Here is a 23,060-nt window from a genome sequence, read left to right as displayed (position 1 = left end):
ATGGTATGACAAAATTTACCTCTACCCAGACATATAATAAGTTCACAGTGCGTATCAAAATCAAAATCGAATGTGTTCTCTTGGGAGGAGGACAACCAGCTTGTGAAGGCAGCAACTCACCACGTGACCTGGGCAAGGTGTCCTTATTTGTAAACACAGGGGGCTGGGCCAGGCCATTTCCAAAGGCCCTCCTGGTTCTAACCTAACCCATGTGTAGAGTCAAGAGGAATTATTGACCAATCACGCTTGTATCTCAATAAATTACATGAATGACACACTTAGTGAATAATTCCTGGGGTGACAGACATCTATCCTTCACAGGGAATTCATCTGCAAAGCACACCGGCGAAGAATGCGGCAGATCCCACGAGTCTGCTCCCAGTCCTCTGAAAAATCTCCCTGCCTCTTATAGATGTCTAATAGCTTCTGAAAAACAAACACAAAACTCAAGGGACTTCCCTGGTTGCCTGGTGGTTAAGACTTCGCCTTCCAGTGCAGGGAGTGAAGGTTCGATCCCTCGTCAGGGAGCTAAGATCCCTCATGCCTCGCGGCCAAAAAACCAAAACATTAAAAAAAAAAAACAAAAACCCAAAAGCCCAGAAGCAATATTGTAACAAATTCAATGAAGACTTTGAAAATGGTCCACATCAAAAAAATAAAAACAAAAAATAAAAATAACAAAACTCAATAGCTCTCTCCAGACCTCTGAACGTCCTTCTTTCACAATAATTGGAAGACAGTGGTCTGGAAAAATCCAGTAACGATCTTTTGCACCATGACACTACTTTCTTTGGAGCAAAGGTCTGTGGGACCTGTGGAGGGCCCTGATGGCTCTTTGCTCCGCTGACCATTGGGACCCAATTGCTGAGGCCTCTTCCTCACTCTCCTCCCCAGATTTGAACTCCTCATCCAGGGCGTGAAAGAGTGGTTTGGGCCTTAAAATCGCCCTTCTGCCCCCACCCAGGTGCTCTTCTTGGCTCGTATTTCTTTGATAACCAGAGTGGGGTGGCTTCCTTCCTCTGTGTAAGCTCTTCATCGGAATTTTTTCTTGTGTCCGTCGGCTTTCCTGAAGCGGCCCTTTAGGGGAGTGTGTGCTGAACATGACGGATGGGAGCTCTGAATCACTGCCGTCGATATCTGGGAAAGTATGACCAAAGGAGGAAAGAACAGACTTAAAGATCAGAGAGTGGAGATGTCATATCCGGATGCAAGAACTCAGAGGGAAGCAGAGTCCTCCAGATGTCCCAGCTCCTTCACTCACCTTTCTCATCAGCATGGTTTTCCCTTTCTGAGGTTGCTACCCCAAGGTGGGGTGGGGTAGAAGCTAGAGGTGCAGTGTGACAAATAAATAGAAATGCACGGAAACCTGCGTATCAAGCTAATCTCCCCCAGGGAAGTGATGGAGTGTTTTTCACAAAATCAGATCTATCAGCCATAAAGCACAAAGATGCTTTGTGTTGTCAAAGACCAATGCTAAACTGAAGGTTACAAGGTACTGTGATGTGAAAAGGGTGGGTTTTATCTAGGTTTGTGTTTTGTTTGTTTTGTTTTGTTTTACTTTTAATATTTAAATCTAGGTTTGTTTTTTTAATCTGTGGCTACCAGAAAGCATTAAATCTGAGTTTCAACATTTGATCTTGAAATAGCCAAACTTGGAGAAACAGGGATGGGAGAGGACCACAGCAGAGAGTCATGAATAGAAAAACAGCAGTGACATCTTCCTATCAGAGGAGGTGAGGAGTGAAGAGGGTGTGTCTGACCCGGGACGGCAATGAGAAGGAAGGGGACGTTCACTTACTGAGAACGTACTCTGTGCTATCACTGTGCTAATCCCTTTGCATCTGTTATGCCATTTTATCCTCACAACAGCACTTTGAGAGGAGGAAAATCGTGATCCTCATTTCACAGGTGAAGAGGCTGAGGTTTTAAGAGGTTAAGTGACTTTCAGCATCACACGGTGAGGATGGGGCTGCAGTTTGAGCAGAGCCTGTTTGAGGAGCTGCACCTGCTCCTGGCCAGGCTGTCCCTGTCTCCTTTACAAAAGCCAAGTGCGGGTCGGGACGGCTACATCAGGAATGCGGGCAGCCAGTGGGTACCTATGTAATGTCCCCTCCAAATACCTAAACCATGTCTGGAACATTGTCTTTCCCTACTTCACTGTGCACACACCTTCAAGGGACTATTTTTCACAAATCTCATTTCTTCTCATTTCTTCAAGTCCTAACCTTATACATCTATTTGCCCTTTAAATATTCTCCTGAAAATTTAGGTATTTTAAGATGTCTATATTTAAATCTGAAATGGGGTCCTTTCTCCCACTTTCTGCTTCCTTCTAAAAACCAAACCAAACCAAACCAAGCCAAACAAAAACCCCCCAAAACTTCACAGCTAGAGCTAATATGTACACAGGTTTTTACCTGACGAAACATGTTTGGAATGTGGGACATTAGAAAAACTTAAAATATCCTGTTTAATACTATTTTTCCAAAGTGCAACCAAATTATCCTGAGAAGGTAGTCTGGAAGTTGAGGAGGGTGCAGGGGAAATCAACTGCCTTGAATAAAGAAAACATTAGTTAAAATACTTCTCCATTTTTTCAGGACTTCCCTTTAATTTTTGCTCTATGATCTGGCCTGGGACCAGAGTTCCTCTTGATCTGTTGGTGCTTGAACACTAAGAAAACAAGGGCTGGTCCTTCTCCCCCAAGGGCCATTCCTTCCTCTCTCTCCCCTAAGCCCCCATCCTGGTTTCCAACCATCCTTCTGAGTTATGGTCCCCCTCAGAGGACAGATTCTAGCTGCGTCTCCTGACCACTGTCTGGTTACTGAAAAGTGGGGTCCTAGCACTAAGCCTAGGCTTGGGCAGTTGACTTGCAAACTTACACTCAACTTAAGTTACTAGATCCATCCAAAATGGGAGGGAGGAGTTGCTTGGAAAGTGGAAGGCGGAAGGAGAAAGGGTAGGGACTGTCCTATTCGCACAACCCTCCTCCAGGTCGGTACCAGGCAGCATGGTTCCAGGGAGAGATCAATGGAGACCTTTGCAGCAAAATCTGCGTATCTGTTCCCCTACCTTCCACCTGCCTAAGAGCCTTAACTTCTGGACACAGGCACCCAGGGGTGGGTGAAGGAGAGACAGGGAAAGGGCTTCTGCTCAGGGCAGGGCTGAACCTAACCCACACCTGATACAACACAGGCTTTTGAGAGACCCAGACCTTGCCCTTCCCATGGTTTTGTTTTGTTTTACTTTAATTGTGGTAAAACACACAAAGCATAACATTTACCATTTAACCATTTCAAAGTGTACAGTTCTGTGACATGAGGTACATTCATACCCCTGGGGAACCATCACCACACTCCAACCACAGAACGTGCTCATCTTCTAGGAGGGGTATCCAGGCAGGACCTCTCTCCTTACAACACCAAGGGAGCCCCAAAGGCAAAGGAGCCTACAGTCCAGCAGGAGCAGCCAAACATCTAGGGAGGGGCGTGTCCTAACACAGGAGGACAAGGGGAGAGCCAGGAAGGACAGTGCTCTCCACGTCACAGCCTGGTTAGCTGGGGGGAACATCAGGGGATTGCCTGAGAGATGTCACACCTCCCTCCATGTCCTCCCCTAGAACCCCTCCAGCCATTCGATGACCTTGTCCTGGTGCATAAAGGCTTCAGATTTGGAGAGAAGGTGGATGCAAATAACTGTGCCCAGATATAGATGGAGGACCATCTCAGTCTAACTCTGATTATTATGACAATTCTTTAAAACTTAAGAATAACTGATAAAATATCTCCCACGTCATTACTTTTTCTTCTCAGATTTCCGGGTTACCCACTTTGTTTGCTCACCTAATGAAATTTAGAATCAGTTGAGCACATTTGAAGGAAAAAAATTCATTGGGACTAGGATTTCATTCCATGTCTAGATTAATTCACATAGAACTGACATTTCTAAGGTAGCATCTTCCTTTCAAGAAAACCCCTGTCTATCCAAGTCAAGTCTTCTTCGATGTCCCTCAACAGTATTAAAATTAACAGTGGCTAATATTTCTTGCACACTTACTTGGTTGCAGGCAGTGTTCTACGAGTTTTATCTGCACCAACTGGCTTCACTTAAGGTGACATTTTTGTATGTGGGAGGTACCAATATTCTCCTCTTTACAGAGAGGAAATGAAGCATGGAAAAGTAGAGAAGTAGAGCCTTATGTTGTCTTCATGAAAGTCCTACATATATTTTCCTAGGATTTTATGATTTTTATTGAAAGCATGTGTGAGATGTCTTTTAGGGCATCTATTGAAAGGATGCTTTGACCTATTAATCTGGTGAATAATGTAAATGCATTTCCAAATGTTAACGACCCCCATCTCTGGGATAAATCCTACTTTGTTAAGTGTAGTATTCTTTTAATATCCTGCTGTATTTTATTTATCACGCTTTACTTGAGATTTGTATGTTAGTGCTCAGCTGAGGCTGCTGTGTGGTTATTTTCTGCTACCGTAGCTTGTGATACTGATGTTCATCTCAAGAAATTACTGTGATATTTTCATGTTTTCTACTTCTCAAGCAACATAAATAGCACCAGCTGTTTGTACCAGGAAGAGTTGTAAAAATTAATCTATTATACACCCTACACCTGGTGTTCTTTTGTTTTGTTTGTTTGCTTTTGTTTGTGTTATAGCTCTTTTTAACATAAAATAACATTACTTATAAGAGTGTGACCTGGGAATAGGTGAGTAGATCAACGAAACAGAATTGAAAGTCCAAAACTCTCTAGTTTAGGGGTAAAAATGGCTCTAGTACAACAAAAGTGGAAAATAAGGTGCTGAGGCAGGAGAATGGCCATTTGAAAACAATCTGAAATGTGTCTCTTTCTTAATCTACACACAGATAAATATCAAATGGCTTTGAAACTGAAATGGGAAAATTAAACTTTGAAAGTTCTGGATTTTAAATTACTAGGTGAATCATTCTCTAATTTTTCTGTGGAAGATTGAGCAGATTTGATGAATCAGAATACAAAAATCTGAATGACAAGTGTATCTAAAAACTAAACGATAAATGTGAAATTTGAGGAAAAATTATTGGCAGCAAATATGAGACAATGGATGTTACTTGTGTTATACGGTGCTCTTCAAATTTGTTTTAAGAAAAAAAGAAACAAAAGAATGGGCAAGGGCAGAAACAGAAATTTCCTCTAAAGAAATACAGCTGTCTCTAAAAATATGAAAAGACATTCAAGCTCACTGAAAATCAGAAACACTCAGATGAAAGTTAACTATGGTATATAGATTTTATCCTATCATATAGTAGGTTACTCAAACGTTTACTCAAAATAGCCCAGTGATGCTAATAATGTTTAGAAATTACCTTTCTCACAATTGTTGATCTGAGGGTAAATTTAAATATATGTAATTTTTTATCTAAAAATTTTGCTTCTAAGAAAATATACTAAGGGAGTAATTGGTTATTTGTGCAAAAATCAATCATAATTGATCCAAAGCAATGATTAGATATCATTGCTTATATTCATTAAATAATGGAAGTATCTTAAATATTTGTTAATAAGGATTTTGTTAAATAAGCTATGGGGCTTTCATATAATTGACTATTATTAAGCCACAAAATGATTACTAGGTTCATATCTATTGACAATAAAATATGTCTACAACATCTGTTTGAGTGAACTAGATGATTGATCAAAATAGCAAAACAATGAGTATTCTATGGTTTGCTGTATCATTTTGTGCTGTCTGTTTGTGATGTTTTGTGTGTGTGTGTGTGTGTGTGTGTGTGTGTGTGTGTCAGGTCCGGGTAGGATAGAGATCAGGATGGTGTAGATAGAATTCTAGAAGGATGCTTACCAAAATATTCTATAGTGATTATCTAAAGGTGCTGGGGTTTCAAGTGCTTTTAACTTTTTTTTTTATGTTTTTCTCTACTGGTTGATTTTGATTTTATATCAAGCATGTTTTTATACCAGAAAAAACTAAAGTTTCATTGTAAGGAATAATTATATTCACTCTTCAAAGATTTAATTCTCAAATCCTATGTGTTTAGTTTATTCAAATTTCCAATGTGATTTTATGTCTTTAAAATTTTGGAATATTAAACTAGAGAACATGGCATATCATATATATGATATGCCACTTTACGCTAGAAAAACATTTTATATACACATTTAAAAAATAATAACTTAGCTTGTATTAGCACAATGGGCAGTTTCAATAATTCTAAGAATTCTATTTAAGCATCAGATATTAAACGGGAAACATCCAATCAGTAAATTTGGTGAAATTATTTCACTGAAATTTAGCCAACTTTGGAGAATTCTGCTAGCTTATAAGCTACAGGTGAATCCCACAGCTTCAAAAAAGTGCCCATTTCATGTTTCCCTAAGACAGGGGTCAGCAATTGATGACCCCCAGGTAGATCTCCCTGATGCATCTTTGGGTATGACCCCTGAGCTAAAAATGGTTGTTAATGGTTTAAAAATGGTTCTTACATTTTTAAATGCTGAAAAAACAATTTAAAAAAGAGTATTTCGTGATAAGTAGAAATTATATGAATTTCAAATTTCAGTGTTCACCACTAAACTTCTGAACTCAATTATTAAAAGATTTGCTTTCTCTCTTTCTTGTCATAATATTCTTGATTTTGCCTTTTGGCCCACAAGCCTGAAACTATTTACCATCTGAGTCTTCCCAGAAAAGAGAAGCAGCCAGGAGGCAGGTTACCTGTGAATTCAGCCACCCTCCCATCTCTGCTTGCTGGCGGAGGATGGCTATAGGGAAAGGACAGGTAGCGGATGTTTTTGGTACCAGCCTGTGGGTAACAAGGAAAAATAAAAAGCAGAGTTTGCCACTGCAATTAAGAGCTTCACACGGCAAACACAGTGAGGGATACAGACCCACATGGGAGCATCGTGTTTGGATCGCTGCCTTTCAGTTGCTTTTATTTAAGGAAAACAGAATGCTTCTGCCTTCAATGTATTTCCTTTCCCTCTCATGATGAAATAGACCATGATAAACCTCCTGAAGTTCTTCCCGCAGCCCTACTGAGATTAGGGGCTACTCCAGACCCAACTCCATCCAGAGTCCCCGTAAGATTGCTTGGAAATGGCCTCAAATGGAGTAGTTTGGACACACAGTGGGTGTCATGAAGCTCAGGTCCAAGAGTCTGGGCAAGAACAAATTCCTCCCTGTATCTCCCTGGGGAAGAAGTAAGCTTCCTAGACTCAGGGCCCCTGTCCACGGAGGGTCCCCTGGAATGTCCAGTCCCTGGCCACCTGGTCTAGCCTCATAGCTCAGGGAGTGTATTCTGGTCACGGACCCATCCTGGGGGGCAGCTTGCTGCCACGTGCCCCGCGGACCGATGCCTCGGGCTCCAAAGGCCCAGGCCCAAAGAAGGGAGTGTCTTGTGTCCTGCACCCCCTTAGTTTTGTCTTTCTCTGGCAATGAGGGAGTGGTGGTGTTTGTTTAAACACTGATGGCAGTCCCCTGAGGAGGCCCTGCTCTGGGACTGGCGCAGCTCAGGTGGCCCCCCTGCCTTACCGGCTTTCCCCGGGGCAGGCTGTGGCCCTTCCTTGCGCTCTCCCTGAAGGTGTTCCGGCGGCGGATCAGAATCTCTTTCGCCTGCTTCTCACTCGTTTGGGGTTTGAGGTTGTATTTGTTGTAGGACAGGGTCTGCAGAGAGAAGGGGATTCAGACATGTACACAGAATTTTAACAATTATGAATAATGATATTCCAAAGGCATAGAGTCTACTGGGGGAGTCAAACGAATAAGCCTATACTGTTAAGTGTGCAGGTAAATGGTAAGACACTGAGGTGCTCGGGGAGCGATGGGGTACAGGCAAAGGGCACTTAGTCCAATCTGGCTGGGAAAGGAGTGCTGCACTGACCTGAGTGCTGAAAGATGTGTGGCTGTTTGCTCCAGGAAGAGGGAAAAGATAAAGCTGGGAGGCACCTTGGTGGGAGGTAGGAAGGGCCACCGGAGGAGCAGAGCTGGGAACTGGTCTGTTATCACAGGAGAATGAAATACTTATTTAAAGTATGATAAGAGAGGAGACCAGAGATGCAGGAAGGGGCTGGGGACAGCCCTCCAGGAGAGGACACTTCATCCTCCAGGCCAATGTTTTCTCAGGGTGCACACGTGCCAAGGGACTCCACTCCAAGGTGATATTAAAGAATATTAAAGAATGAGATATTAAAGAATTATATATGACACTATCATAAAAATGTTAAAAAAAATTAAGTATCTAGACTACCAAGAAAAACTTTTACAATTTTTCATCAATGTTCAATTCATGCAAAACTAAATCCAGTGCATGTATGTTTACACAAATGTACATATATATGTATATATGTGTATGTGTGTATTTATACATTGCTAGTAGGAATTCCCTACACCTTGGCTTAAGAGGAGGCTGTACCTTAAGGAACATTTAGACATTTTCTCTTCCACCTGGCTTCATACCACATCACCCAGGTGCTTGTCTAATTTGCCTGTCTGCAGGGAGCTTAGTAGGTCCTGAGCACTTAATGCACATGCGAGTTTCTTTCCTCTCCTTCATTTCTATGCTTCAGTGATGGAGGGAGTGGTTGTTTAAAGCCTGCATTTCCCACTAAAACTTGAGCTCTATGGGAGACAGATTGTGCATTCTAGATGTGCATTTAGTATTTGCTGAAGGGAATTGAAGTTGAATAAATTGTTTTCCTTCTTTGAAAGTATGTAGGAATTCTGAGTGTGACTACCCATCCGTCTCTGACTTATCTTTAGGGTCTGCGCTGAGGCCAGTTTCTTCACTTGTAGGTTTAGAAAGTGTTTCTCAAACTCCCTCCCCACTGTGTTCCCAAAGGCTTCTGCTGGCTGTCCCTCTGAGAACCTCCAGGGTTAGTTCTTCAACTTGCCCACCGGTGTGCTGAGGGGTGTGGCTTCCAAAAGGAGCGGCCAGAGCCCCCTCAGGTACAGCAGACTCAGTAGGATCAGCACAGTTTCAGAAGGATCAGGTATTAGGAACCCCCAGAATCAAACCCTGCACTCATGTCAGCCTTGCCCTGAAGTGACCCCTAACTCCCAAGATGGCCTCTTCCAAGACGTGGACTGAGAAATGCCCCAACCACTCGTCCTGCACCGTGTGGGGTCTGAAGACCTATCACTGAAGCTAGAAGAAAACAGATGTCACCTTTTGTGACAAGCCTCAGAACTGTAGACTTCCCACTAGCAACAAAGCAGACAGACAGCTGTCCTGGATTGCATCTTTCGTTTTTCCTTCAAGAGACCAAGAGGACCACAGTGGAGGAGAGGAGTCACATGACCTACGTAAGAACTGGATGATAACCAGCAAGGACCTACTGTAGAGCACAGGGAGCTCTGCTCAATACTCTGTAATGACCTAAATGGGAACAGAATTTGAAAAAGAATAAATATATTGTATATATATAACTAAATCACTTTGCTGTTCACCTTTGTTAATCAACAACATTGTTAATCAATTACATTCAAATATAAAATAAAAAATTTAAAAAATTTAAAAAATAAAGGAGGCTTTAAGGAAAAAACAATGTGGCTAACCCAAATTGCAATATGCTATAAGAATAAGCGACACACTGATTTCTAAGACTTATTAATTTAAAAAAAAGAGTATAAAATATCCCATTGATAATTTTTATATTTATGATGTGTTAGAAGAATATTTTTGATATAGTAAGTTAAATAAAGTATATTATAAAAATTTCTTTAAAAAGATAGGATGAGAAAGGAAAGACAGAAAGGGCAGGACTGGTGAGTCTCATTCTCCCAAGTAACAAAAGTAGAAGTGATAGCCATCTCGGGGTGGAGCTCCCCTCTGTTTACTATACTCGTTCTCCCCGAAGGACTCTCCATCACCTATCGGCTCACTTGATCACAAGGAAAGGGGATCCTGCACAGCTCAGAAGGGAGGAACCTGGAGGTCTTACGGAATAGGCACTGATCAAAGAAGGAAAGTGACTATCTGGAAATTTGGGAAAAAAAGAGAGAATGGTCAGTCAGCCTCATTTTAGACCAGGTTGGAGTTCCAGAATCTCTCTCTATTTCTGGACTTTCTCTAAATCCAACCTCCACCACCGTGCGGAAAGTCTGAGTAACAGGCACCCTTTGGGCTCTGGCCCTCACTAAGCTGGCCAGCATTCTTCAGACCAGGAAGTTCTTAACTACTTATCTAGGCGGAATGTGATAGTCTTGCTGAAACAGTTTCACTTGGAATGATTTGAAAGCTGCGGGATTTACTAGAAGCATGCTGTGACTGCTCCTGACCGGTGCTCCTCCAGCAGGTGCAGGGCCTTTGGCTAACATATTCCCCGTCGTCAGTGACCTTCTCAAAACAGAAGCCAGAAAACATTCACTTGCCCTTGATAACGTAATTCTGAAGTCATGGAAAGAGCCGTCGGTGGGCAGCTGGCAGACCTGGGTTCTTAGATTCATTTTGTGGCCTTAAACAAGTGAGATACACAGCTCCTCTAACCTCAGCATCTTCTACTTGAGAATGAGGAACTTTGACTAGACGAGTTTTGGGGGTCCCGTGACATAGTCACAAAACCCAAGGCCCTCACAGTGAACTCACTTACAAGCCCATTCAACAACTGGGATGTTCCACTGAATCCTCAAACTTCAGTAACTCCTAATTAGAGGACACAAATGTAAATACCATTTGATTAAATCAAAGTTTCATGAGGATTCACCCACTGCCCCTGAAATGTTCTTGCTGTGCACTTTGGGCCAGGTCCCAAGTGCTAGTATAGCCTTCATACCCTTTCCCAAAACTGAAAAATACTGTGCCTGACATGTCTCCTTTTTGTGGATATATACGAGGGTGAGTCAAAAATTATCTACATTCTGGCTGTAGAATTTATAGGAGTTTTAATATAACTGGAGTGTGGATATATGAGGGTGAGTCAAAAATTATCCGTACTCTGGCTGTGGAATTTCTACACACATACATACATATATATGTAGGTATGTATATATGTTTTTTTTGGCCACGTGGCGTATGGGTTCTTAGTTCCCTGACCAGGGATTGAACCTGTGACCCCTGCAGTGGAAGCTTAGAGTCTTAACCACTGGATCGCCCTGGAAGTCCCTGGTATGTCTTCTTTTTTTCCTTAGGCTTTCAGCACAGTGGCTTTGATATTTTAATCTAAGCCACGTCAATTTTCTAAGCTCTATTGCAGTCAATCCCACTGAGACGCCGCCACCATCGCGGGCACCCTGGGGCCATCTTTCTTCCCTGGTGGATGAGCTCCACCGCTTGTCCGTCTGGAGAGCTAGGTAGCCCTGTTGGTTCAGGAGAGCTGGGCTGCAGGGCTAGGACAGCCTGACCCCTAGGGCCAGCAACTGGATTTGCATTTCTCTTATATACCACGGGTGCCAATTTTGCCACAGAAACATAACAATTAACTTTCTGTTCTCCAAACTAAGAGAGAAATTGTTCAGCAAGAAGGCTGCTTAGGAGAGGGTTATAACATGAACAAGAACTGATTCCCGGAGGACTGGTTCCGAGGACAGGCCACAGGGACACGTCTTATATACACACCCTTTGTCGAACTTGGTACATGTTGTGTGTCAGAATGTCCCTCATGGACTCCACATCTTCAGGGGAGAGTCTTTTGGTTTCTTGCATCCTCTGGGCCCTGGAAACATCATTGGAGGGAAGCCAAGCATTATTTTTCCATCTTGGCAAGAGGACCATGAAAGCATCACTTTACTTTCAGGAGTTCTAATTCATAAACATAAAGGTTCTATTTTTACATAACCTTTCCTATGGTTTTAGTAAATTCATATGAAATGTCAGCACATATGTCTTGACTTACACTCTGAAAAATATAGATTCTATACCTGCAGCTTTTATATAGGAGTTACTCTAACTCATTTTTTAAAAGGGGTTTAAAGTGGTGGCAAATCAGCTAATTTTTTCCTCCATGTCTATTATGAACAGACATGTGTGTAAAAACAATAAAAGTCAATGATTAGAAAATACATTCTTAGAAAGGATACCACAAAGTGCAAACCAAATGTTTCACTGTTAGATTCAACAAAATAAGATTATTCCTTCAAGGCTCACAGACAACACCATGTAGTCACCACATTTTGAATAGCACTAATTTATGCAGTATTAAAATTTTATGAGTGCATTTATAAGTACATTTATCTTGGGACTTTATCTTTGGTTAAAGAATAATGGTAAAAAACTAAAATCATATTTTACAAGGAGAATTAGACCATTTCCACCATGAAAACCAGCCCAGCTCGGAGACTCTGGACTCTCTGAGATTCTAGAAGCAGTTGACTTCTTCCTGCCTCCTTTACCATGAGCACCCTCCCACCCCTCCTGTCCCCCCAACAAAAGCACTCAAAAACCAAGTCATGGCCAGGTTAGCAGTCAATGAACAATTGTCCTCTGAGGCTTTCAGTCATGACATCGCTATGTGCAGAATTCTCATGTGACACACATATTTGATTTCAATCACTCCGGTCCCGTGGTGGTAATTTCTAAAAACTTATTGTATGAATAATATATGCTCACTGTGGAACACAGGAACAAAATAAAGGAGAACTAAAGAAAATTAAACCCATCTTTTAGTACTATCACCTCTCTTGACATCTTGGTATAAACCCTTACAGAGCTGTGATTTTTTTCCTTTTCTAGCTGAAGCTTTCTAAAACCACATGTGTTCTTATGTGCTATTACCTGCTTGAAAAGGTCTTAGGATAACTGACCAGAGAGAAGAGAAGTTATTGGTTTCAAGACAGGCCACTTTTTCAGTTCTTTTCCCCAGACATTAGTAGCAATATTGCCATAAATAGCAAAGATATTTTGTAAGTAATGTACAATTGGTAAAAGATTTTTAAGGGCTTGGATACAGGATATCACAGCATGCCAGGATTTACTTAGCAATGCAATCTGTCAACTGACTAATACCTTTCCTACAAAATCACTGAAATCAGTTTCCAGATCGTGGAGCTGCAAACGTCAATACTATTGATACTGAGTTACCACCCTCAGTGACTTAAACATTGTTATCAGGGCATTTCAACCTAGCTGTTTAAATGTCCTTCAAATAAATTTATTCTGATTTAGATACACCCACGGGTAGCCACAATCTGAACACATTCCTTTACTGTGGTGGAAGAAATCTATTGCTACACAGAAACAACAGCTAATCAAACAGTTCCACTTTCTGTGTTCATAATAAAAAGACCAAATAGGAAAAAACTGTGCGTAAAGGAAATAGGAAAGTTAAACCTGAGATAGGAGATCTAACTTGGCATTCTCCCCGGTTTATACTTAACCACTTAGGGAAGGACCAGACTTAGTTAAAGCCTATTTAGGCTGCTGGCTGGATGTGTAGTACGGGGGTCATAACTGCCTTTCTTCCCATTGATTCACACTGAGAAGCAGCAGCTATAAAACTATAAGGATGAATTATTGACTCGGGCACGGTGACACGTGGACTTTCCTACCTGCTACTTTGTTAGCAAAATCATCCCTGAAATGATCATTTCATGAGCACAGGAAAGATAAAATCCTTAGAACAGGTCAAAAAAGTAAAATTATAAACTGAAAGACTCTTGTCACTGGAGCATTCATTCATTAGCCATAAAGGAAGTCTCTGTCACCTTAAATAAAAGTCCACTCCTTAAACTTTTTAACCTTAATATTTCTCTTAACCTTTTCAAAAAAAGGCAGATGCTCTAATAATGTAAAAAGAGGTTTCAATTCTAAACACAGCAATATAGATATGAAATCCAGCAGATGTTATCTTCATGTCATAATATGAATTCCCAAAAGATCAAATATATCCTGATTTACTTGGAAGAATCCATCCTCTTTTAGTAGCTTATACGTGAAATCCAGGGAAATGTATGCTGACTGAAGGACATGCCCCCTAAGTAAACAATGGTACCAACAGCTCTTCTGTGTGTGTGGTTGCCTTGTGTCTTCTTAGAAAGGTCCCCAAGGTGACCAACACGGAAAACAAGTGAAGAATGCAGAGCCGTGGACTTGGCTTCCTACAAGGCAATGTTCTATCACGGAAGCGAACACGGCATCAGAATCTTCATTCTAGAGCCTTTGGTGTCAGAATGCATGACTGTAAACTTACACCTGTCAATATGTGATCAATTTAAAAATTCTTCAACTGCAATAAATTTGTGCTTTTTTATAAATGATGTTATAATTATTTGGGAGTTTTAAAAGACAATATTCTGAAATTGTACAGCTTTAGTGTGTTATGCCTATACATTTATTGTAAATATTTTAATCTCTTTAATAGTAACCAAATATCTTTTTTAATTAGCTCGAGCCTCTACCCACTAATGTTTCTAAGAGCTTACTGCTCATGGGTAAAGCGAGGTGCCTAATGTTTAGAATAATAATCCAAGTACACAGTCTATCTATTCCATAGAGTTGTTCTGAGAGTCAAATAAAATGATCTATGTAAAAGTAAAGGAATTCCATAGAGCCAGCATTGTCCGTAGTGCGCCATAGACAACTTCTAGGGGTAGTGTTCTCCTGAAGGTCACAGAGTTTGGAAATCTAAACCTCTTGTAGAACAATTGCTTAAACTTCTAAAGGAAAAAAAATATGTGCGTTTTGTTGTTATCCTCTCATACGGAATCACAAAAAGCGAGCTGAGTACACACTTCTTTTTCCTATTATTGTATGAAGGTTTGTTTTTTAAGAAATTACTGCTTTGATCTTAGGAGAGGAATTCCTTTTTGCTTGATGTCCTACAGATTTCTGATGAGATCAAATGAATGCAATTTAAATACTAAACTTGTAGTAAATATTGGTTTTAAAAATCTCCTCTCCCACCTCGGTTAACTAACCCTTTTGGGCTATAGAGGGGAAAATGTCTCTAACCTAGAAGGCTCTCTTACTAATTTTGAGTCAATGCCTGAAAAATAATTGACTCAACACAAGGGCATCCTTTAAATAAAACTGGCTTAAAAATTGCCTTGAGATCAGGACTTGCAAAACCTGCTTATGATCAATGCAATACAATACAGAGATTCAAAATATATTTTAGCACACGAAAGACTGATTCTCATTTGAGATAAGTGCCCCTGCATTCCTAGACCAAGTGCTCACATCACTAGTGAGCAGGCATTTGAGGAAGTTCCTTGTGGTCTAAACTGCCTGCACCCATCCAGGTCTAGCCCTCCTGCCGAGCATTGAGTAAATTCCCATTCATCCTTCAGTGAGCAGGTCAAACTGCTTGGGGACCAGATGAGGTTCCTTCTCATCCTTTCATAGCTCCCTGGGCTTTATGATCGTATATGTGTGTGACCTATTTTATTACCGCCAGGACCCTGCTCCAGGGTGAGCTCCGTGAGGGCAGGGACTGTCTGCTTCCACAGCCGTGGCATATAACAGGTGCCGTAGCTCTTGCCTTCGCTAAGGAGATGCCCAAAAGTTCAGGAATTAAGTGAAGTAGAATTTGAAGGTAATATTGTAGAAAATAAAAGTCAATGCAAAATTATCCATGATGAATGAAATATCAACATTTTAAATAAAGACAAGATCAATATCCCCGGTTTTTCTTTCTGCCTCAAGCTCTCATATGGCTCAGGGTGGCATTGCCAATAAATATTTGTTAGCACACTGCCAATTTAGGATCAGAAGTTTCCTTAAAGCCATGTAATGGGCAGCACCAAAACAAACAGATCAACCATGAAAACAGTCACGCTGAGAAATAAGGCAGAAGGCTTTCTGTTTATACCCAGATGCCCTCAAGGATGCTCCTTTAGATTTTTCTAGGGCTGGATTTTTCCTGTGTAAGAAAGGTGATGGCGTGTCTGATTCATTAGCAAGTAAGGAGTGAGAAATAACACTCAGGCGTTCACGACAATTTCATTGCTATCTATTCTCAGCTCTTCTCTCAACTTGCTTTTGAAATGTGAGGAGGTGAGGAGATAATTGAAACTCACGATCTTCTGAAGATATCAGGATAGAGGGATTGGTGTTCCTTATGCTAAATATACATTGAGACTAATTTCCTCAATTCATAAACTGTTTTTGGAAGAAAACTGGGCATCTTTGGGGAGGGGGTGAATTAATTCTTGTGACATTGAAGGACTTCTCATTAAATGTCAGAGATTTAAAGCAGCTTTAAAAAATGTCTACTAGCTCTTGGGACAATTGCTTTCCAGATGCTCAAACTGAAGCACCAGGCTTCAAAGGGAATCATCTTGTAATGATGGACTATGTACCGGTTTTCCCCTCCCTACACCCGCCTCTTCACCAACTCCCTAAGGTCCTCTGTCCCACGGGAAGCCAGTCTCCTCCCTGCTCCTGTTCACAGCTGGTCTCACACAGCCTTAGGCAATCTCCCAACTGCACACAGATCTTTACCTGAGACACAATGACAAACACAGCCTTCTCTTTAAATATCCCACCAATCACCACACCTCTTGCTCCTACCAACTCATGCCCAAATCCAAGTTAGCACCCTAGGATGCTGACCTGGTCTCTCTTCATAGAAGACAGGAAGAGTGGTGACTTATGGAAGAAAGACAATGCTAAGATCAGCAGAACCAAATGAGCAGGGGTTAAAGTGTAGAAATGTCTAATCAGGAAGATAAAGACTTGTAAAATATGCTGAAAATCCTCTATAAATTCACTTGCCCCTCAGTCCCAAAGAAAGATGTTAAAAAAACTCTCATTGTTTTGCTAGAACATAATTTTCAGAAACTAGCTGAAACAGATTGAACATGGACCAAACTACAAGATGCCAAGAGTTAGATCTTATTTTTTTCCACTTTTCCTTTGTCATTTCTCTGCCTCTTCACTCCTAATATTACCTTTAAATGGAGCAATGAGTTAGTGACCCTTGTAATTCTGACACTGAAAGTCTAGATCAAGGGCGGATGTCACTTACTGAAGGGGGATGGAAGAGGCTGTAGAACTTAGTATCCCAGTCTCCACCATCTCAATAGCTTGTTTCATTTCCAGCTTCTTGTACAAAGAAACGATGCTTGATTTTGGCAGGTTCTCTCGGATTAGGATTTTCCGTAAATATTTATGATCAAACTTCTTAAACCTGAAAAAGAAAACCACAGTTTGGAAATCTTCAATCTCTGTATGTGCTATGTAAGTATATATTTTTTCTTGAAATAAACTACCATTTAACTTTATTCTGAAAAACACCAGGACAGTGTCTAGAATCATAGACTTTGAACACATTTAAAAAAAATAATCATAGCATTTATACATTTTTTAAAATAAAAAAGATGGCCTAATGGCCTGGATACATTGAAAATCAACCAAACTAAAGGAAGGGATAAGCTGTAATCAGGGCAAAAAGTGAGCATTTAGTGGGAAGCAAGGAGGCCCAGCTCAGTTCTAATTGTGGGATAAGAAATGGGGTTGGAGCGTTGGTTGTTCCATCCTAATAGCTCCTACCAGTGACAGCTGCATTTGCAGTGATGCCGGTCCGTTCAATCAGAATCTGTAAGTTTAAACGGCCTGGTAGTTAGAGTAGTCTTGTCCATTATGCTGCGGATCATTTTGAACCCTGCCAATTAGGTGGGGGCTGGGGGAGAACCCACACATACCTTGACAGTGTGAGTGATGGAGCATCTGAACAGGCCAGATGCTGATGGCCACTGACCATCGTAGCAGAACTCTGGCTGGCCCATTAGACTGAGCCACATGGGGCATGTGGTGCCTTCAGAGTCTGCCATTTGTTTAGAGGAGGAATTTTCAACACCTCCAATCATTTTCCACTCAAAGAGTAATGTGTCTGCCTGCTTTACCTTCTGGACTGCTGGTTTTTCACCTGGTGGTTAGTCTCCTGGTCTGTGAGGTGGATGGACTCTTTATCAACTGAGGCTCCTCTGGGTTGAGCAGGCTCTGATTCCTTGGGCTCTGTGATCTGTGTTTGGTTCATACCAGGCTTACTCTGGCTCCAACTGGGTCAGTTTTCTGCGTTTCTTCATGAGAGCCTGTTGTTGCTGTTAATTCCTCAATCTACTACCATTGGGCCCCCCAATCATCAGGACTTCTCTGATGCTCCTCACCCTGGGATCACCTTGACCTTGTGCTGTTCAAGGCCAGTGGTGGCTGTTGTCCTGCCCTATCAGCCACTTGCTTCTCCTGATGGGCCACTGGGTCACTTCCTCTGAGCCCTGCACATCCTGCTTCCCTTGCAGCCTTGCTCACGACTTCTTCCCAGTCTCCTCTGCCTTTCTTCTTCCTTTCCTGTCCCAAAGGCATAGAAGCTTCTCAGAGTCCTGTCCTCAGGAAGCTTCATGTCTTCACCAGCTGGTAGTCATCTCACCCACACCCATGGCTTTGTTTACCAAATACTCACTGACAACTCACAACCTCTATCACCAGCCATGATTTCTTCCTGAACTTGTGAATAAATTCCAAAAGGGGGCTGAGTGAGTACATGAAGCATCTTAAGCAGAATCTGTTATTAACTCTAAACATTCTTCTACAGCCTGTAAACTTAACCATGGCATTGTTACCTCCCTGGGCTCCATGTCTGAAGATCTGACGGTCATTCTCATTTTCCCTTTTCTCACCCTCCCCTCCCTATGCCATAGCAAGCCTGTCTACCCCAGAAGGATTCCAGTACCCCTTCGGCCGGTTCCTTACCCTGACTAATCAGAAAGTTCTGTGGCCCATTGAAAACAAAAGACCTGAACTCACATCAAGCTTCCACAGTGCGACAGGCTCACTGACCTCTTGGAGTTGGTGTGTTCACCTTTAAAATGAGACCAATAGACATAACGCAGGACAGTTAAGGAGATGATGTGAGAGATAATTCTTCTCCTTTTAATCCAGCTTCCATATTGCTGTTGCGTGTGCCTTCCCAAAGGCAAGTATGGCCATGCCTCTCTCCTATTTAACAGCCTTTTGATATGAATTTTAAAGGTCATATAGAACTTTATAGTGTTAATGGCTGTACAGCGCTCCTTAGCGCTGTACCATAAAAGCATGTCCCCGTCTTTCCAACCATGTCCTCCTTTTGTCTCACCGTGTTACTTTCCCTGACCATATCCAAACCATGGCAGGCTCTCCCTCACCTTTGTATATGGAAACACACTGCTGCTGCTTGGCAGGCTTTCCATTCTTCTTTGCCTGGAGAGCTCATTTATTTCCCAAACTCATTCCCATTTCCGTATTACTAGAGTTCAATGCACTTGTGTCTATTATAACATGCCCCATATTGACCATAATTATTTGTTCGGGGCCCTTCTCTTTTTTCCCCCAGGATCACGTGTACTACGTTGTGAAGACCTAGCATACATTGAGGGTGTCTTATGGCTCTTGACATAGTTTAGAAAATTAGGTATAGATTTGGCTAAATGGAAGAATAATAATGTTTTATTGGAATAACTATGGCATTTGAACTTAAAAAATACATGGCCTAAATTCTAGATTGGTGGATAGTCACGTAATTTAAATTCTACTTTAACACTATGAGAACTGCTAAAACAATCCTTCTTTCTACCTCATTAAAAAAAAATCCCATTCAAGGGACTTCCCTGGAGGTCCAGTGGCTAAGACTTCTGCTTCCAAAGCATGGGTTGCGGGTTTGATCCCTGGTCAGGGAGCTAAGACCCCACATACCTCAGGGCCAAAAAGAACAAAACATAAAACAGAAGCAATATTGTAACAAATTCAGTGAAGACTTTAAAGAATGGTCCAAATCAGAAAATTAAAAAAAAAAAAAATCCCACTCAAAAGCTCTCAGTTTCTGTGCCACCGCCCCACAAGAGCCAGAATTTTTAAGATCTAGTCTTTCTTGGCATCACCAACGTCAATATGTTGGCAAGCCCGGGAGTGGAAATATCTACCATTTGGCTAACTCGACTGCTGCTAACTCCTACAATCCTCCAAACAGCAGTGCAAAACTCCAAAAGGCTCGTCTTCCTCATCCTCAAGAAACTCTCCTCAGAGCCATGTCACTAAGAAATATGGCTATAGGGACTTCCCTGGTGGTCCAGTGGGTAAAACTCTGAGCTCCCAATGCAGGGGGCCCAGGTTCGATTCCTGGTTGGGAAACTAGATCCCACATGCTGCAACTAAAGATCCTGCATGCTGCAACTAAAACTCTGGCACAACCAAAATAAATACATGAATAAAATAAATACATATATATATATATATGTGTGTATTTATATATATATGGCTGTAGACCAAATCCAGAAGAGGATGAATTCTGAAATGTGAGACATGGTAAAGAAGAGGGGCTCTGGCGTCCTTACAGAATCCTTATGCAGGAAGGACCTCCCCCACAATGGAGGAATCTCTTCCCCAGGATCCCTGAGGAATCACCAACCCTCCTTTGCAGCCTCACAAAGCCTGTCCTTCCCCAGTTGCACTTCTCTTATCATTGGGAAAGATGTCCTTGTCTTAAACTTAAATCTGGCATCTCCAAATTCCATCTGTCAGTGTACTCCTTCCCTCTGAAGGCACCAAGCCCAAGTTCACTGCCTCCTCCACCTAGTGGTCCATTTCCCAGGACTTCTGCCTGCTTCCTGTCTGGCATGGCTCCCAGGCCCTTTATCTTCCTGGGATTCTTTCCAGTTTTATGCTCAGCCTCCAGTGGAACCTTCTGGGGTTCCCCACGTCACATACATCCTTCCTCGGAGGGTGAAAGCTCAGCCTCCTTACTTGTCTCTCACTTGGTAGTGGCTCCACTGCCCACACACATCTTCAATTCCAGCCTTCAAGTGATCCATCAGCTGCCAAACCAAACACAGAAAAATGATTGCTGGTGAACTGTTAACTCTACAAGGCATGCAAGGAAAGTTAATACACCTTAGAAAACAAAGGGGGCTTTACTTTCCTGGAGCATGTCCTCTTTTCTATTACTCTGTTCATGTAACGGAACTTATAATGCCTTTCCCAGTCATGCCAGTTAAGTTTCATGATGCAAAGGCTCTGTAGATAAGTTCTTTACGGAAAACAAGGTACCTGGTTTGCTTTGCATATTATTTTTCTGGAATGATCTAGGGCATTTCTCATTACTGAAATGACATGGATATAAAGCCTAATAATTAACTATTTCTTTAAATTTCATTGGGAAAGAAAATGCCAGTGTCCAACTTATACTGTTTCTGAAAATATAGTTCTACAGATATTCTATTATAATAGCAACATATAACATCAAAATTTATCTATATGCCTCAGTTTTTGTTTCATTTTGTTTGTTTTTTCTTTCTTTCTTTTTTTTTCTGCCATGCCATGTGGTTTGCGGGATCTTAGTTCCCCGACCAGGGATTGAACCCACACCCTCAGCAGTAAAAGTGCTGAGTTCTAACCACTGGACCGCCAGGAAATTCCCATGCCTCAGTTTTTATCTGATCATTTTGTCTCAGTATTTACATGTCACCATCCCAGCCAATTATACTATGTTTGCTTCAACCAAATTGTTTATAGGAATTTAGGGAAAAACACAGTCTTCATAACATTAATTTACAAATAATTTAAATTTATAACCATTGACGTTTATCCTGGCTTCTAAATTTTTTTTTTGCAAAACAGATTAAAATACTAAATTAATTCTGAAATAATTTTATGTACTCTCTACCAATAATTATACCTTTTTTTTTGAGAAAAAGAAGAATAAATATGTAAAGGATGAAATATCCAAGTGCTACTGTCTTAGGTACCATTATCTAATTTCTTAAAATAATGAACAGAGAGGATAAAGACAGAGACAAAAATCTTCAATCAGGTTAAAGCACTAGCGATTTTAAAATGCTCACTCCCTTTCCCCATCTGTTGAATACTTTCAATGACCTTGAAAATTTTTCATTTGGGTTTCCTGGAATTAAAATTACTTTATTTCCTCAGGTGACTTTGGCCATGATATTTGGGGCTGACTTTGAAAGACTTCATCAGTTTCTCCAGCATTAGATTATGGACTCTCAGCATGAAAGAAACCTGCAGACTATTGGGCCAATCGCCCCCTCAAAGCCCGAATCTCTCGTACAGCAACGACGTCAAGTGCTCCCAGTTACTGCTTGCATCCATCCATGTTACCTTTGGGTGAGCCACACATGCAACAGTCGTCCGAACTCTCTTTATCAATAGAGCCGGAGCCTCTCACCCTATGTCCTCCATACATTAGTTCTCATTTCTATTCCCTGGAGCCACATGAAATGCCATCCCTTCGATACTGTGTTGGGCTGAAACAAACTGGCAGAAAACATGATCAACTTCATTTTCACCTTTGTCAGGGTTGGATGTTTTCACCCAAACTGCCACTAGGCCATATCTGCAGAAGTGGAAGCCATTACCCCTTCTTTATTAAAAGTTCAGGAAGAGCAGAAAATCCCATGTTCCATTAGAACAATGATTTGTTTCCTTTTTTCTTTTTTAGAACTATGATTTTAGAAGCAAGTCGGGCCACTCTGAACATTAGTCACCGTGACAGTTTGCTGAGGTGTCGACCTGGCTAGGCTACTCCACTGTTATAATTAATACCAACCTAGATGTTTCTGTGAAAGTATTTGGTAGATACAATTAAAGATCACTGATCAGCTGTCTTTAAGTAAGGGAGGTTATCCTAGATAATCTGGGTAGGTCTGATTTGATCATCTGAAAGGCCGGAAGAATAAAGCAGAAGAAACTTTCACTCGCTCATAGGTGAGAGTTCCAGTCCACCCTTCCTGATGGCCTGTCCTACAGATTTTGAACTTGCTTAGGCAGTACCCACAGTAGGTGAGCCAATTCCTTGCAACCAAGCTCTTAATATATATCTCATACTAGTTCTGCTTCCCTTGTTGAACCCTGACAGAAACACTGCTAGGTTGGACCCAAAAAGGAGAGAAGGAAGACAAAATGAAAGAAAGCTATTGGGCTCCAAAATTCTATAGGCAAGAAGCAGGCTGATCAAACTAGTAAGCCACTAGAGTTACAGATGTAGAAAACACACCTGTGGTTATCAGGGGGTAAGGGTGGGAGGAGGGATAAATTTGGGGATTGGGATTGGCATATATACACTCCTATATATAAAACAGATAACTAATAAGGATTTACTGTAGAGCACAGGAAACTCTACTCAA

The 23,060-nt window shown here is 41.4% G+C and overlaps 1 protein-coding gene across 1 annotated transcript in view; it reads right to left on the bottom strand.

Annotated features, from left to right (window-relative positions):
* Positions 1-781: 781 nt before the first annotated feature.
* Positions 782-23,060, bottom strand: part of SLC9A4 (solute carrier family 9 member A4) — a 59,673-nt gene continuing 37,394 nt past the window's right edge. The window contains exons 7-12 of the mRNA XM_057743037.1: positions 20,662-20,732; positions 16,913-17,074; positions 11,566-11,662; positions 7,545-7,676; positions 6,729-6,816; positions 782-1,137 (exon numbers count right to left, since the gene is read on the bottom strand). Of these exons, the coding sequence (XP_057599020.1) occupies positions 782-1,137; positions 6,729-6,816; positions 7,545-7,676; positions 11,566-11,662; positions 16,913-17,074; positions 20,662-20,732 (906 nt within the window). The remainder of the gene's footprint in view (positions 1,138-6,728; positions 6,817-7,544; positions 7,677-11,565; positions 11,663-16,912; positions 17,075-20,661; positions 20,733-23,060) is intronic.

This window comes from Hippopotamus amphibius, chromosome 7, assembly GCF_030028045.1.
Source record: "Hippopotamus amphibius kiboko isolate mHipAmp2 chromosome 7, mHipAmp2.hap2, whole genome shotgun sequence".
Taxonomy (NCBI): domain Eukaryota; kingdom Metazoa; phylum Chordata; class Mammalia; order Artiodactyla; family Hippopotamidae; genus Hippopotamus; species Hippopotamus amphibius.
Note: the sequence above shows the minus strand (reverse complement) of the source record. Positions and strands in the feature narration are given on the sequence as shown.